At 34.1% G+C, this 16,824-nt stretch overlaps 2 protein-coding genes across 2 annotated transcripts; one reads left to right on the forward strand and one right to left on the reverse strand.

The window, feature by feature from the left end:
• Window positions 1–3,422: 3,422 nt before the first annotated feature.
• On the forward strand, window positions 3,423–4,271 carry LOC113722691 (agamous-like MADS-box protein AGL29). The gene has a single exon (XM_027245945.1). The coding sequence runs from the start codon at window positions 3,423–3,425 to the stop codon at window positions 4,269–4,271; it is 849 nt and encodes a 282-aa protein (XP_027101746.1).
• A 1,126-nt stretch (window positions 4,272–5,397) lies between these two features.
• On the reverse strand, window positions 5,398–8,532 carry LOC113722690 (uncharacterized). The gene has a single exon (XM_072048187.1). The coding sequence runs from the start codon at window positions 8,530–8,532 to the stop codon at window positions 5,398–5,400; it is 3,135 nt and encodes a 1,044-aa protein (XP_071904288.1).
• Window positions 8,533–16,824: the final 8,292 nt, after the last annotated feature.

Consider the following 16,824-nt stretch of genomic DNA (forward strand, 5'->3'; position numbering starts at 1 on the left):
CCAAATTTTTTTTTATTCAAGCAAGAATGTTGCTTTTTTTTTTTGGAAAAATTGTTCAAAACATCTTTTACATTTTGCAAAATGACTTTTTTCATCCATTATTTTTAAAAGTATAATTTTACACGCCTTATAAATTTACATTGGTCAAATTTAGTTCCGACCTAGGTTTTCGACTAGCTTTTGGTTGGAATATACCACGTACCTTGCACGTGATCAATTTTGAGGGGCAAAAGTGTCAAATCAAATTTCACATAATCTGATCCATAGTCCCTCACATTTGAAAAAAAATGAATTTTTTTTATTCCTCATTAATCATGTGTATGAATAAGTTTTTTTTTTTAATCCATAAATATATATCTATTTGATTTCACCTGAACAGTATGAATAACATGTAATATATCTATATTTGATTTCACCTACAATTATAATTGGCTTGTTCAGGCGAAATCAAAATTAAATATGTTACATGGTATTCGTATTGTTTAGGTAAAATCAAATAGACATACACATGAGTTTTTAAAAGTAAGAAAAAACTATTCGTACACATGATCATTGAGCGATGGAAATTTCATTTTGTGAAATGTGACGAATGACAAAATTCATTTCGTGAAATATGAGGGACGAAAAAATTCATTTTGTGAAATATGAGAGATTATGGATCAGATTATGTGAAATGTGATTTGACCATCTTGTTACTCAAAAATAATCACGTGCAAGACACGTGGTGGAGTTTGGTCAAATATTAGTTTGAAACCTAGATAGGGACCAATTTGATTAATGTGAATTTGTAAGGGACGTAAAATTATACTTTTAAAAATAAATGATGGAAAAAGTTATTTACAAAATGTGATGGACGTTTTGAACGATTTTTCCTTATGTTATATACAATTTTGCTTTAATGTCTTTTGCGCCTTGTATATCGAGGTGTAGAATCTGGTTCTTTTTATGTTTTTGTTTCTCATTTTTTTTTAGTTGTATTGTTGTGACTTTGGAATTTTTCCTTTAGAGTTATCACAATTTAACATTTTTGTTTGGTTTTGTTTTCTGTCGGCTTCCTTCTGTCTCGACATTGCTGATCAGATTTATCCTTATGAGACTTGGATTTAGATATTAAAGATCAGATTTATCCTTCTGTCTGGACATTGCTGATCAGATTTATCCTTATCAGACTTGGATTTATACATTAAGGATCAGATTTATCCTCATCATCACACTTCTAGATTTGTGCTACCAAATTGTATTTAGTTACCATGAAGGATTTCAAACAATGACAGAAATTTCAAAAGTAAATTTTTCTTATGACTATGTATCGACTCACTTCCATTTTCCACTTCTATGACAAATTGGCCAACTTATAGTTACAAGAAAATCCTTTTAAACAAATATGCAATTAGTTAGGTCGGGTCACCATCTAACTCAATGTTGATTTGCTCCGAAAACAAATAAAAAATGAAAATTCCGTGTGGATTTGAATATCTTTTGTACTTGTTGTTTGGTAATAAAATTGTACTTTATTTTGTACTCTAAATCAGCAATTACAATCCTTAACTATTTTTGACCGCTTGGCAACAGTATGGGAACGACCTATACTCCGAAGTCTAATAATCGAAAGTGACTTCGCCATAAAATGATCTCTAAAATCGGAAGAATAACTTCTTGGGTTTTCTTAACAGGTGTCCGTCAATACACCTAAATCACAACCAATCTATCATTTATATGCACACACTAACAATTAGTATTATTCTTTATATTTATACACTTTTCTTTATTAATTTTAAAAAATTAATACCTGAAATATATCTTAACTAATGCCCATTAAACACCTCTTAAACAGTATGTTATAAGCATATCTACCTGCACCATTATTATAGAATATTAACTTTTGGTGTGGACGTATCTACCTACTCAATTATTGTACTATAGATTATCTGGTTCTTCGCATTGGGCTTTTATAATTTCAGTCAAGTAAATCAATCATGTACCAACTCAAAATATTTTTTTCCGAATAAGCACATAGTAAGTTTTACAAGCCATTAGACCACTAGAGAATATCTGATAGTATACGAAAGATTAATCTATTTGCTTTTTGGACAAACCAAATTGTTTCAGAGTAAGGAAAATTAAAACCAAAATGAAACCTAACCATCACATTAAGGTAGCACATCAGGCATGTTCTAATTTTTTTTTTTTCGAACAGGGAGGGATGGGCATTTGCTAGAGAAACCAATGTTAGATTTGTAGTAATACAACTACTACTTAACTGCATACTGGTTAAAAAACCACGGAAAAATTTGGATTTCTTTTCAAGGTAATCTTTGACCTTCACTCACAACATCAAATTGACGCCCTCATAATACTGAATTTCCGTCTTCCTTTGCTGTCATCATATTTGGTACGACCTGTTGGTGTGCACTAGCTCAATTGAATGTAGCCTAGATTTTCCATATAGTTTTGTTTTCTTGAATTGTGAAGATCAATATTTAGGCTTCTCGCGCAAAAAAAAAAAAAGGTAATTGACCTTGGATCTTTCAAAATATATCCATCTTAAGTTCAACTACGTTAATAAATATGTATTTCTTAAACTTTGCTATGTATATGTATTATGAATCTTTTCTTTTTTGACCAAATGTTAGACTTTTAAAGTTAAAGCCCTTTTCCACCCATCAATTAAGGATGGTCCTACCCATTTGAAACATAATCAATTAGTAGCGCTTACTACCTATTAATTATTCTTATATAAATGTCCAAAAAAAGTTTCATTGATTATCTCCAAAATAAATACTTGATTCCAGTATTTTTAAAGATTGACACTTTCTAACACAAATATTTGAGTTTGAGCCATTTTGACCTTTTCCAAGACCCAATATAGCAAACGGGCTATGCTGGCTTAACCATTGAGATTTTAATTGGGCCAGGCTTGGGCTTTATGGGACAAGGGTTGTTCAGGATGTTTAAGTGAAATTCTGGCATGTTGGATCCATATTGTTTTGTACACATCACACATTAAAAGCAAGGAAGTAGGTGTAGTTTTAGAACTTGAAGGCCAAAATGAATTATTCGGTTTAACCAATACAGGTGGGAAGCGATTCAATTGGCCAAAATGAAGCACTTCAATGTCAAAATTTATGTCCTCAAATAAGTATGGATTTGGGAAGCCACATTAATTGAAAGAAATCTTTCTTAATGATGGCCAAAATGAAGTAAGTACTTCAATGTCAAAATTTGTGTCCTCAAATAAGTATGGATTTGGGAAGCCACATTAATTGAAACAAATCTTTATTAATGATGATAATTAAAGTGACGATGCGTATAAAGACATGTAAAGCACTAAAGGCTTTGTATAAATAAATATAGAACTCTTATGTTTCAACATACAAAGACCAAGTTTGATTTTTCCCAATCTTAGAGTCTATACTTAGAGAATGGTGCTAGTCAGAAAAACTAGAGGCCGTCAAAAAATTGACATCGCAAAAATACAAAATGAGCAACATCTACAAGTGACATTTTCCAAGCGTCGTGCAGGCCTTTTCAAAAAGGCTAGCGAATTGTGCACTCTTACTGGCTCTGAGGTTGCCCTTGTGGTTTTTTCTCCCGGAGAAAAAGTTTATTCATTTGGTAGCCCTAACATTGATGCTATAATAGAAAAGTTTGAATTCAGTACTCCAAAATCAGTTGATGCTTCAACCCTGCTTTTGGAGGCTCATCACAGGTTTAATGTCCAGCATCTAAATAAGCAACTGAGCATCCTCGAAAATCAGTTGGAGGCAAAGAAGAAAATAGGGGAAACCCTTAATCAACTAAGAAAAGTTGGCCAAATTCGTCATTGGTGGGATGCTCCCATCAATGACCTTAATTTGGAGCAACTTGAGAGCTTGCATTCAGCCCTTCTTGAACTCCAAAATACGGTTAGAATTGAACTGGAAAAACCAATATATGAGAATACAAACCAAGTTCCAGATCTCAATGAGATCAACCCGTATGGGATAAGCCCTTTGGGAATTAATACAAGGGAGAATGAAGGTGGTGCTTTTGATCTTATCCAGTCTCAACCACCTAGAACCAAGGCATTTGCCCCAACTGCTGCTTCCTCTCGGGTGAATACTGGCATTTCAAGCAATGCTTGGACTAGAGCTCTCACAGCAGAACATGGTCCTACTGCTTCACTTTCTTTTGCTCCAAATGCATCTGAATTTGATGGTGCAACAATGCCTTGTTACCCTTCTCAAGGATTCAACACCATCCATGGTGGTCTCACATTGTTCAAGATCTAGATTATCTCGGATTTTTTTCAAATGTTTAAATAAGGGTTATCCTTTTTTTTTTTTTTTTTTGTCGTCAATGCATGAATGTTGTTTTAGTTGCTTTGTTGTCTTTAGCACCTTGTTTATCAAGATGCAGGATCTGGTTCTTTTTCTTTCTTTTTTTTCGTTCTCTTTTCAGTTGTAATCTTGTGAGGTTTGGTCTTGTTCCTTTACAATCATCCAATGTTATGTTTTGGTTGCTTAATGTAAGTCTGCTTCCTTTTGTTAGAATTTTAATCGTCAATTTTGTTCTCGTAAATTTTTTTGGACTCGTATTATTAAATTATTGTTTCAGTTACCTCAAATAATTTCAAACAACACAAGAAAATCTATGAAGTAAATTAATTTTGTTTGATGGCTACGCAGAGACTCACGTCTATGTCTCCACTTCTGGGACCAATTGGCCAACCTTTTTTATTTTTCTTATTTTTAGTAAGGAAGTGGTGGAATTTAGAAAATGCGGAGAGGAAAAGAGAGGTCTCAATCTTATCACTCAATTAAGGCCTCCTTGACCAATGGATCAACTTATATACTCAGAAGAAAATCAATGTAAAAAAGCAGAGAAATAATTAGGTCGACTCACCATTTAACTCTATTTTGATTTAAATTTCTCCAATTCTTGTTTTGGAATAAAATCCTACTTTTTTTTGTACTCTAAATATGTAATTACAATCCTTAAATATTTTGCCGCTTGCAAAGATTATTCAGTGTAAGATTTATAATCCAAAGCGTAATCATTGGAACTAATTTTTCCTGAACAGAATCTTTAAAATCAGAAGGTAACTTATGGTATGAACATACTTGCTTCCTAAATTATTGCATTGTAGTATATCTAGCTTTTATTGCATAGAGCTTTCATAACATCAGCCAAGTCAATCAATTATGCTCTGACTTGTTACTTTTTTTCTGATTATGTAGCAAGTTTGACAAACATTTACTCCACTTTATTACTCATAATTAATTTGGTTTTGAGACAATCCAGATTTTGTTTCTTTTTTTTTTTTTTTTCGAAACGATAAGTACTTGTATTACTAAACAAGAACTTTACAAGTGCGAGCAAATGCTCGATTGAACTTTACAAGCGGCGATTTTACCACTAAGGAAACCAAAGTTCCTCATCCAAAATAATGCCTAAGGCATGAATGCTAAGCTTGGAGCTTAGTTGAGTCTTATCATTTCTAACTAGGCAAAAGGAGCACATATGAAACAAATCTCTTAGTTGAATAATGTCATCAACCACAGTAGCTAGTCGAATGTCACTCACTCTGTTTGTGCAGATAAAGTTGAGGAGTTGAGGACTTTGCACTTGGAATAACACTTCCGTTAGTAGCTCTGCGGCAGCCTTACACATTGCCAATTTAAGTGCAATTGCTTCATCCACCAGGTTTGATCCTGAACTTCTAGCCCGTATCGCCCAACCTCGGTGGAATCCTTGATCACCTTGTCTCAGACTTATTCCAATGCCTAGGCCATGATTGGCCATATCTGAAGTTACTCCAATCCTCACTTCCACTGTCCCATGTTCTGAGTCTAACTGTGGTATTTGTTGATGAAGAACTGATGTTTCCTCTGTGCTCTTCCTAGTTTCTTTTATATCTAGTTCCACCATCTCTAACCATTCCTGGTGCGCCTTTTGAATAGTCTTCCAAGGCTCCTTTTTCTTACCATTAAATTCCAGCTCATTCCTAGCTTTCCATATTTGCCATAGAATATGTACAGACAAAGAAATGTGTTGCCATCCTTCCGGTCTGTTCCTGGCTTCTGAGATTGATGTCCACCAATTTCTAAAACTCCCATGTTGCTCCATCATTCCTTCCCATTGGACAGGGGCTAACTTCCAAATCAGTTTAGCTTCCCTGCAGTTCAAAAGAGTATGTTCTATCGTTTCCATTTCCGCTCCACATCTGCTACAAATGGGGTCCCCAATTTTGGTTCTACCGAACATAAGCGCTCTGACTGGGAGTGCATCATTAAGGCATTTCCATAAGAATATTTTCTGTTTGTGCTTCACCTTCAGTTTCCACAAGTCCTTCCATAGCCTTTGGGTTTGATCCTCCCAGCTTGTAGAGGTCTCCTTCTTGATTCTGTTGTGCTTCCTTTCCTCGTGACCCACCTGTAATTTATACCCAGAACTTACTGAATAGTTTCCATCAGTCCCATATATCCAGAAATGCCTATCTTCCTTCCCTGCTAGACTTATAGGTGTAGCCACGATCCTTTCAGCATCTTGTGGATTAAAAATCTTGAAGACCAGATTAGTATTCCATGTCTTGTGACAGATCAGCTCATGAACTTTGTGCAGCCCATTGTCCATGTCTCTCGTGGTAGTCACTCTTCCATTTAGATTACCCGGAATCCAGCTATCTTCCCATATATTAGTGTTCATGCCATTGCCAATCTTTCTTCTCGTTCCTAGATTCACCAGCTCTCTAGCACCCATAAGGCTCCGCCATAACCAAGATGCATTGTTGGGGACTTTGCATCTAAATATAGAGGTAGATGGGAAGTATTTTGCCTTCATCACTTGACTAACAAGAAGATTGGGCTGAGTTATCAATCTCCAAACCTGCTTGCCGAGAAGTGCTGCATTAAATGCCATCAAATCCTTAAAGCCTAAACCTCCCATGTTCTTGCTCTGAGTGAGCTTCCTCCAAGAACACCAGTGTATCTTATTTTTTCCATTAGCCTCACCCCACCAGTAATTTGACATTAAGGAACTGAGATCCTTACATACCCTAGATGGGAGCTTGAAACAAGACATGGTATACGTTGGCATGGCTAAGGCTACTGATTTAAGCATGACTTCCTTTCCCGCTAAACTTAAGAACCTGTTATTCCACTTGCTCATTCTCTGCTTTATATTGGATTTGACAAACCCAAAAATTTGCTGTTTAGATCTAGCTACCACTATTGGCAAGCCGAGATATTTGCCTTGAGTAACACTTTGCATATTCCCCATAACTTGGCAAATCTCATGCTTCAGATGTGGGCTCACATTCTTACTGAAAAGGATAGATGACTTATCCAAATTTATCAACTGACCAGACCCCAAGGCATACACCTGCAACACCCTCATCAATTCAGTGGCCTGATCCTTATTCGCTTTGCAAAAAATCAAGGAGTCGTCTGCAAAGAAAAGATGTGTTATACAAGGACCATGTCTACTAATCTTCATCCCAGAAATCTTCCTAGTTTCTGCTGCCTGCCGAATAAGATTGGAGAACCCCTCAGAGCAAAGAAGGAACAAATAAGGGGATAGAGGGTCCCCTTGTCGAATACCTCTTGTGGGAATCACATACTCTTTGACTTCCCCATTAATATTGAATGAGTAAGAAACAGATCTTATACACTCCATAATCCAGGTTCTCCATTTGTGGTGGAATCCCATCTTTTGCATAATGGCCTCGAGAAAACTCCATTCCACCCGGTCGTAGGCTTTAGACATGTCCAACTTCACTGCCATAAACCCATCCTTACCATGTCTCTTGTTATTTAGGTAATGCAAATATTCATGAGAGACCATAATGTTGTCTAAAATTTGCCTACCAGGTATGAATGCAGATTGGTTTTTGCAGATGCAGCAATGTAAGACACATTTAAGCCTATTTGCTAGAATTTTAGCAATGACCTTGTACATGGTTGTACAGAGACTAATGGGTCTGAAATGCTTCAAGGATGTAGGATTAAGCACTTTGGGAATGAGGGTAATCACAGTATGATTAACACTCTTCAAGAGATGACCTGTGTGAAAAAAAGTTTGGATAGCATTTACCACTTCTTTCTTGATGATAGTCCAGAATTTTTGGAAAAAAAGTGGTGACATACCATCAACCCCAGGAGCTTTATCTGGGTTCATAGAGAAAATAACAGATTTAATTTCTTCGTCCAACACTGGTTTCATCAGGTTCCCATTGAGTTCATCAGAGATAGTATGGGGTATACCATTTAGTACCTCAGTTAAGTCCCCTACATCACTGCTATGCAACAAATTCCTATAGTATTTTGCAACTTCCGTGCTCACTGCCTCCTCACTTTCAGTCCACGTACCATCCTCTCGCTGCAGTTTGTTCAATCTATTTCTCCTTCTTCTGCCTTGTACAGAGGTATGGAAAAATTTTGTGTTTTTGTCACCCTCCCTAAGCCATTGTATCCTCGATTTCTGCCTCCAGTAAAGCTCTTCCCCTTTATAGGCATCCTTTAGCTGTTTTTTAAGAGAACCCATGCTTCCCATGCTAGTACTACCTTGCGATTGCTGCACCACACTTAACTGGTTCTTTAATCCAGATTTTGTTTCAGAAAAAGCAAAATTGAACAGAATCAAACCTAACAATCACATTAAGGTAGCAGTAGCACATTTGGGATACACCAATTTAACAGGTAGCTAATGTTTATCAAAATACCTAGTTGACACACTAGAAAAAAAAATTTGACAGGTAACTAGGTTGAACATTTGTTACAAAATCGATATCTAATTACTGTTTATCCCTAAAGAGTGACCCTATGTCACGATCCAAGTCCAAGAGTTGGTCCAAATAATTTTTGGACCTAAATCTATTAGTCCAAAATGGTTAATCCAAATTACAAAGAAGCCATTGGATACAAACTTTAAACCGATTCCATTCCCTTCCCACTACCAATGTGGGATGCCTCATTCTTCCTACTTTTTAGGACTTTGCATCCACGCAAAACTGATCAGAATCCATGTTCGGACTCTAGAGGTGACTTGTATGAGCTGTGTCCACTTGGTCGTATTCAGATTCTAGAAGTGACTCGTACGGGTCGTAAAGGTGACCCCGTCCGAAGTGGTATATACTCTTGTAAGTTCTAGAGATGACCTCCATTGAACATTCTCCCTATCTTTTAGGACTTTGCATTAGAAAACACATGAACTATCACGACTCGTGTCCAACAGCTGGCCCAAGTAATTTTTGGACTGAAATTAACTGGTCCAAAATAGTTAATCCAAATTATAAAATAACCATTGGACCCAAGCTTTAAACCCATTCCATTCCCTTCCCACTATTGAAGTGGGATGCCTCACCCTCCGTCTCCATCTACCCGTGAATCAGATTTGTAGCAATACAATTCGCAACTGACCACATAATGTTTAAATACCAACGAAGTCAAAATTTGAACTTTTCTTTAAAGCAATAATTGACCATCAACAACATAAGTTTCTATTAGCACAAAAAATATGCTCATATCGGAAGCAATTTTTGACACAAACAAAGATATGTGGGAAGAGAAGGAGAATAAGTACTCAATAATTTTATTAATCAAATCTCAACAACAATAATATCAACTCATAACATTTCGCTTACGACAACTCATAAATCACAACATAGAGGCTTTCTGTCCATCTCACAACTTGGCTCAACTCAACCCTTCAAGTAACAATGTACATTAAAATCTCTATAAATTAATGGGCAAATTACATTTTAGCCCCTTGTGGTTTTCGCAAAAACCACATAACCCCCCCATCGTTCAAAAAGCTATACATAAACCCCCTGTGGTTTGGGTTGAACTGGCAAATAGACGGAAAGCACCCACCGTAACGATTCGTGGGCAAAATGTCCAAATTACCCTAATATAAATACAAAAAGGAAGCAGATGAGTCAGATTCTTCCTTGTTCTGTCTTTGTCGTGAGAAAAGGAGAGAAAAACATGACCACCGAATGAAGGAGAGAAATTTAACCCACAAAGATCTACCATTGAAGACCAAAAAGTAGCTGTGAAAGAGCATCACGAAAGCTGTTGTTGCATCTGATAAGTTTTTTGACATCATTTTAGCATATAAGATGCACTTGCATGGTTTTTGAACAGAAACTATCAGGCATTGGAAAGTTAATAAATCAGTGATTATTTTGCTTAAGCGTTGATTAATTTAAAATTTTGCTGCTTTGGGACAATCTGTATTATCATATTTAAGCATAGAATATTTTATCGACTAGAATTGAATTTATGCATTAAGATTAGGGTAAAGAAAATTGCATTCGGGAGTAAAGAAAATCCCGCCTGCATAATAACGTTGAAACCCGCAAGCGGGATTCTGTGTTTTTTCTATTTCAAGGTTAGCTCGCATGCGGGTTAATGTTATATTTGAGCGCGAGAAGAAAAAATTGGTAATTAGGCTCTTTGGGCATTATAAGTAAATATTTAAATTAATGGCAGTTTTATTACACCAATATTATTGTATTATCATTATTATGATTATTGTATTATTTCTTATGCAAATATAACATTTAATTATTTAAATTTGATTTTATTTTTACAATTTATAAAATTTTTATCACTTATATAATATTTTTAAAACCCTAATACATCTAAATTTGATTTTATTTTTCAAATTTATAAGATTTTTATTTTAAAAAATGGGATACGGATAAGATATCCGGTTGGTTCGATTTGCATAGGTGCATATGAGAATATCCGAATACTCTTTAAACCCGCATGCGGGTTTAAGGAGATTATGGCAACTCTCTGACACACTAGTTACCCGTCCAACTTGTGTGTAACTAAAATATATTTAAATAATATATTTCATATTTTTGTTATTTAGAGTTTAACAAAACATTAATATTGGGTAGATTTGAGGGATATGCATAATTTTGCATATTTGTAGGAATATTAGAAAATGGAAAATTTGGGTAAATTCCCAAATTTTGGAGGTAAGGTGCAATCCAAGAACTAAAACAGTCATTTATAAAACCTTAACAGTCATTTATAAAATAGTCATTTCTAAAACCTTATCATCACTGCCTCACCAGTTGAACGAAAATTGCAGGTTTGTTCAGCTTCTATCTTCACGGCATTTCTTCTTATTTTTCTTTCGTTCTCTATCTTGGGTTCCTTCACCAACTTTCAGTGCAAAGTCAGCAACAAAGTATTTCGGAAGATGGAAAGAGATGAGGAGCACCCATCTAGGCTTTATTGGGTACGTCAAATTGGTCAGGGGTAATATGGGTATGTTTCCTACTGCTACCAGAAGAACAGGCGCGTTTTGCCCACGAATCGTTACGGTGGGTGCTTTCCGTCTATTTGCCAGTTCAACCCAAACCACAGGAGGTTTATGTATAGCTTTTTGAACGATGGGGGGGTTATGTGGTTTTTTCGAAAACCACAGGGGGCTAAAATGTAATTTGCCCTAAATTAATAGTGTTGGAACATACAAATTCTATTAATTTAAAGAGATACTAATTAATCAATAAATTAATAAATTATTAATTTATCTTGTATGCTTACAATTCAAAGAAATAATCATTTAATCAACGAAAGTTTTATTTTATTTTTATAGAAATATGAATTATTCTATTAATAAAAGGAGGCTGAAAGTCTAAGAAATATGAATCAACTCATATCTACTTAATTTGCATGTATAATTTAATTCTATTAATATCTTCAATATACATGCGTAACTATTATACGGAAGGGAGCACTCAAAGAATTAATAAATTTTCATAATTTCTTATTACAATATCAGAATTCAATTCAGAACTTTTAGATACAATAAAAAAAATAGGTATGAGATTCAAGTATATTTAAATTTTAAGAAAAAATAAACAACAATAGACTCTCTTGGTTTGATCTACATAAAGGGTGGTCAGAATCCTTAAGATCATGCTTCATGGATCATAATAGATAAACTCATAAGACGAGAAGAACGCACAAAAATCGTACCCGATTGGAGCTGTTAAGCTCCAACAATGGCAGGCTATTATTTTCCTCTCGGCATATGTTAGCAATTTGGTTTTAGATTGATCAGTTCGTTGATTGATGATAACTGTTACAGTAAAAAATAAAATAAAATTAGAGCATGGACTGCTTTGGTTTTTTTTTTTTTTTTTTCTTAAATTTTAACATATTTTTTGAAGTTTTTATAGTAGGAAGATGTTGGATACTCAAGTCCGAAAGACAGAAAAAATTAGCTTTTGAATTATAACCTTCTTGATAGAGCAGAAATAACTCCCACATCCAATGCCATAAAAAACACAGCAAACTTCTAAAGTTGGGCATGTTTCCCAAAAGCTAAAAATGTTAAAGTACTTTAAAAAAGGATAAATTCCAAACCAAGTTAAGTCTTCAACTTCAGACAACAGACTTGTTTTAGTAGCTTACTTTATGATTATAGCCTATTCCCCATTCGTTAGTATATAACAGGATTGTTGATTTGTTTCTAACAAAATTAAATTACCATACAAATACACGCAATCATAATTATTACATCCCTTGCATTTAGTTACTTTTTTAAAGAAACTAATGAGAATCCCTTAACGAGTTGACCACTTATTAGCCAAATCGATATTCAAATCATCATATGAAATTGCACATCCACATATACTATCTTTTTATATTTAGATACTTTCTCTATGTAATTTCAATCCCCACAAATTAATACCTAAATTTCCCTCAAAAAATGGTGATTGATACCCATTAGATAAATCCTACTAGTACTTAAAGGGGTCCAAGAATCAATTAAGCTTTTGCAAACTTCGCTGCTTCTGAAAGTTGAGCAAGTGATTAATCAACTTTGCAAGTTATTTTCCAGCACACATCTCCAAAGGTACTTTTTCTTCTTCTTGTTTTTTCCCTACATTAACCGCTGAATTAACATATTATTTGACTGTTGTATCTCCATGAATATTCTGGAAATAGTTTAATTAGTCATAGCCTGAATACATGATCCACCCTAAAGAAGACGAACCAATTCATTAAATTAACCAAATGTAACAGCTCATGCTTTTAAACTCGAATATTCATGGAACCAAATTTTCTGGACGACAATATTCATGGGAAACATAATGCCTAAATCACTTTGTAGTAGATTATCTGCTGAATATATAATTATACGTCTGATGCTAGATGTTTGAAGTAGGCACTAAATTTTTGCTACATTTATTTGAGAAATTTTTTCCCTGTATTCTTGTAAGAGTAAACATGTCTTTGATCAATTTATGATACCAGAATGCTAACTTAAATTTAACATATCTAATTTACAGTAATTAAGTCAATTTCCTTCACACGTAAGTTGCATGTTGGAAACAATATTGGAAGGTCAAAGTACGTCGAATGACAACGTTTATGCGGTGTGCCAATATTGACAAACATTGCACCAAATAAATGGAGTAGGCTTCCTTTAGTTTCTCTTCCTCATCCTTGAAAAAGTTGTACGTAATAGATCTTCTATCTCATTTTCTGTCTCACTATCTAGTGTATTAGAGCATATCCTTCACGAACATCCCATTTTTATACCTTTTTATTTTCACTTAAGTTCCAACATTCACTAATAGGGTAGAATTTATAGAACAAAAAAAATCTAACTAAAAAATTGAACTTTTAATGAATTTTCTATTACATTTTCTTTGTTATTTTAGTCTGTGTATTGTGTTTTCTACCCAATCAGTAGCTGTTAGACTATAAGGAGAAAAGAAAATAATTAAAAGAGGATGTTTATGAAAGACATATAACATATAATGGATGGTTGGGGAGCGAATGGTACGGTACAGGAAGTGAAATAGATGACACATCCTGAGAAAAAGTTGAACAAAGCAAAATAGATATGGCCTAATAAGCTGATTTCATGTATTTACTTTCAAATTCTTCCAAATAAGTTGGGTTTGACCCACCAAAAAAAAAAAACCAAAAACACTATTATTATTATTATTGTTTTTGTTGTTATTGTTTTCCTTTTTCTATTGTACAGTTTCTAATCATTACAATTGATAGATAGAAATCAAAGGGTTGGCTGACTCAAGCCCAGCAGCCATAACGCCAGAAGAAGATGCTATAAAGCTTCCGTGGAAACGCACAGCCTGGATATTGGTGTACGTAGTAGCAGCTGGCCTCGTCGTCATAGGCATTTGTGAATTAGTTTCCGGAAGAACTAACTAAATTCTTCTATTTGTTGATGTGACGAGATGATCAATTATGTGTTTGTTTAATGAGTATCTAGTGGTCATTCATTAAGAATGTTCTCTCTCTCTCTCTCTCTCTCTCTCTCTCATAGGAGTTGAATTAACTCAAGAAAAAAAAAGTGTGTGAATCAAGATTGGAATAAATGTGAATAAGTAATGCCGACCAGGTACTCGTTAAAAAAAATAAAAAATCCTTCAATTAGTATGTGCTTCTATATCTATCTTTTGTTACTTTTTCCCTTTCTGATTTTGCTTTTACGCTGGTCAGGCTTCTTGCTATTTTCATTGCTTTATTTCTTTGTTCATGTTTCCCCGATTTTTTTTGGGTAGGTTTTTCTTTTATTTCTGAATTTTTTGTATACGTCTATGGATATTGATGTTATATTTTCTTTTTATTTTACTTAGTGATTCACGATTACTAATTTATACACAATTCGAAAGCACAAATTGATTTACAGTTTCTTTTTTTTTTTTCGCAAAAACTTGGTTCTCCAATATAGAACTTTTCTGACTCATATCTTTGGCCCCATGAGTAGGGGAGGGTAAAAAAGAAAAAGGTAATTCCGGCCTCGAATGATACTGAACCATTGGCATCTGTTCTTTGTTTTCTACTCGGATGTTGCGATTCTATCAAACCCCGCATAGATATGCATATTTTAGATGAGAAGATTGTTTTTTCTTTTTTAAGAAAAGCAAATTTTATTAACAGATTGCTGAAAATCATCTAGCAAAATTCAATTTATATCACTCCTCTAATAGCAAGTTAAACATGTACTAAAAATTGCAAATCTGTACTCTGATAAATTATCAATAAATTTAAAAAATTGAAGAAATTTTATTATTATCTTCTAATAGATAAATTACTGCAACTCCCATCTATACATGTTGCAATCATTAGATCTGACAATCAACGGTTTTAAAATTCAATAATCATGCCAAGATTCGTCGAAATAGATTCAAAATTAAAAAAAATGAGATATGAAATAAATTTAGATCTAACAACAAAATAGGGAAAAAAATACAAAATCTCCATAGGAATCCCTAGGAGAATGTAAAATTCTCAATAGATTTCCCTAGGAAAAACAAAAAACTCTCACTAAGAAAAATTATGAGAGACTTTATTACAAAAACTAAACAAAATGAAATTTATGGGAGGGTAGACCACATCATGGTCTCCAGTTCTATGGAAAGCTATGTTTTCAGACTCGGACCGGGTATCGACTCGGCCAAATTCAGGGGTAAGGGGTCAATGGGTTCGATCGGGTTCATCCGAGAGTCGAATCGGATGATGTCCATAAATATATGTTAATGATAAATAATTAAAATAACATATAAAAATTCCCTTTAAATTAGTGGTTTACAACTTTATATACATGTCTAATGAGTTTGGATTTAGTCCAAAAGGACTGCACTTAAAAATTTTAAAAGTTATAGGTAAAATTGTAGTTTAAAAAAATATAATGGGTTCATTGTGTACTTATTAAAATAATATGGGGTCAAATTGATATTTGTCGCGCCCCATTTTTTGAAAGAATATAAAATTATGTGTTTAGGAAAATGAATTTTTGATTAATTTTTGAGTGAAAAATGAGTTTTCGATTTTTAGAAAATAAAGAAAATGGGCCTAAATGGGACTTAAAAGTGCGACGGTTTTGGCCCCAAAATAATAGTTTAAAAAGGGTTTTTTAAGAAAAAATAGGAGTTACCACTTGGTATTGAGTTAACGTGTATCAAGTCATCTCAAATGAATTTTAAATTAAAAGTAGAGAAAACTCTTTTTAAACGACTCCAAGTCTGTGAAAATCAGGTAAAAGTGTTCGGGAGTCACATTTGAAGAAAGGGAAGGCAAGGATAAAATCCAAAGCACCTTTTCAACCTAGCCAAGGCTAGTTGTGTGATTTAGTCAAAAAGTTTCTTATTTTAACCTAAAAATTTATCACATTTGGATGTCACTATATGGATACAAAACCTAAACCTAGGAGGATATCGGGGGGTCGGAATATCTCTTCAAAACTTAATTGGTATTAATCACATTAATTGTGATACCCAAAAGTTACTTTTTGAAGAGGTCACAAATATGCAAAAATATGAGACTCAAAGAAAAGAAAATAATAATATACAAATATACATGATTTAAAGGAATGCATCATAACGGGTGCGCGGAACTATGATTCGTGACTTCAAATTTTTCTTTGATAGAGGGAATACGAGTGTGCTAAGGCTAAAAAATCACACTCGTCCATATCCCATATTTAAGGGGTATTTTCCTATCTAATCAAACAAATGATCTAACATAGTTCTAGTTTTCTTAAATGAAAATGCAATTCTAATGTCATGTCTCACACATAGGGGTAAGGAATATACATATAGGGGGAATACGGGATAAAGGATATACATATAGGGGAATATGGGATAAGGGATATACATATAGGGGGAATGCCATACAAAAAATGATAAAAATCCTAAAAAATAGAAAAATATGCATGAAATGTCGTGATTGTCACGCAAGCATGATCTAGCGTATGGATAGTCCCTAAGGGTCTAACGTTGGACTAACCCTATATCTATAAGGTCTCACTAGCATTGGACTAATGAGAAATCGGAGAAAAGGG

This window comes from Coffea arabica, chromosome 5e (genome assembly GCF_036785885.1).
Source record: "Coffea arabica cultivar ET-39 chromosome 5e, Coffea Arabica ET-39 HiFi, whole genome shotgun sequence".
NCBI lineage: Eukaryota > Viridiplantae > Streptophyta > Magnoliopsida > Gentianales > Rubiaceae > Coffea > Coffea arabica.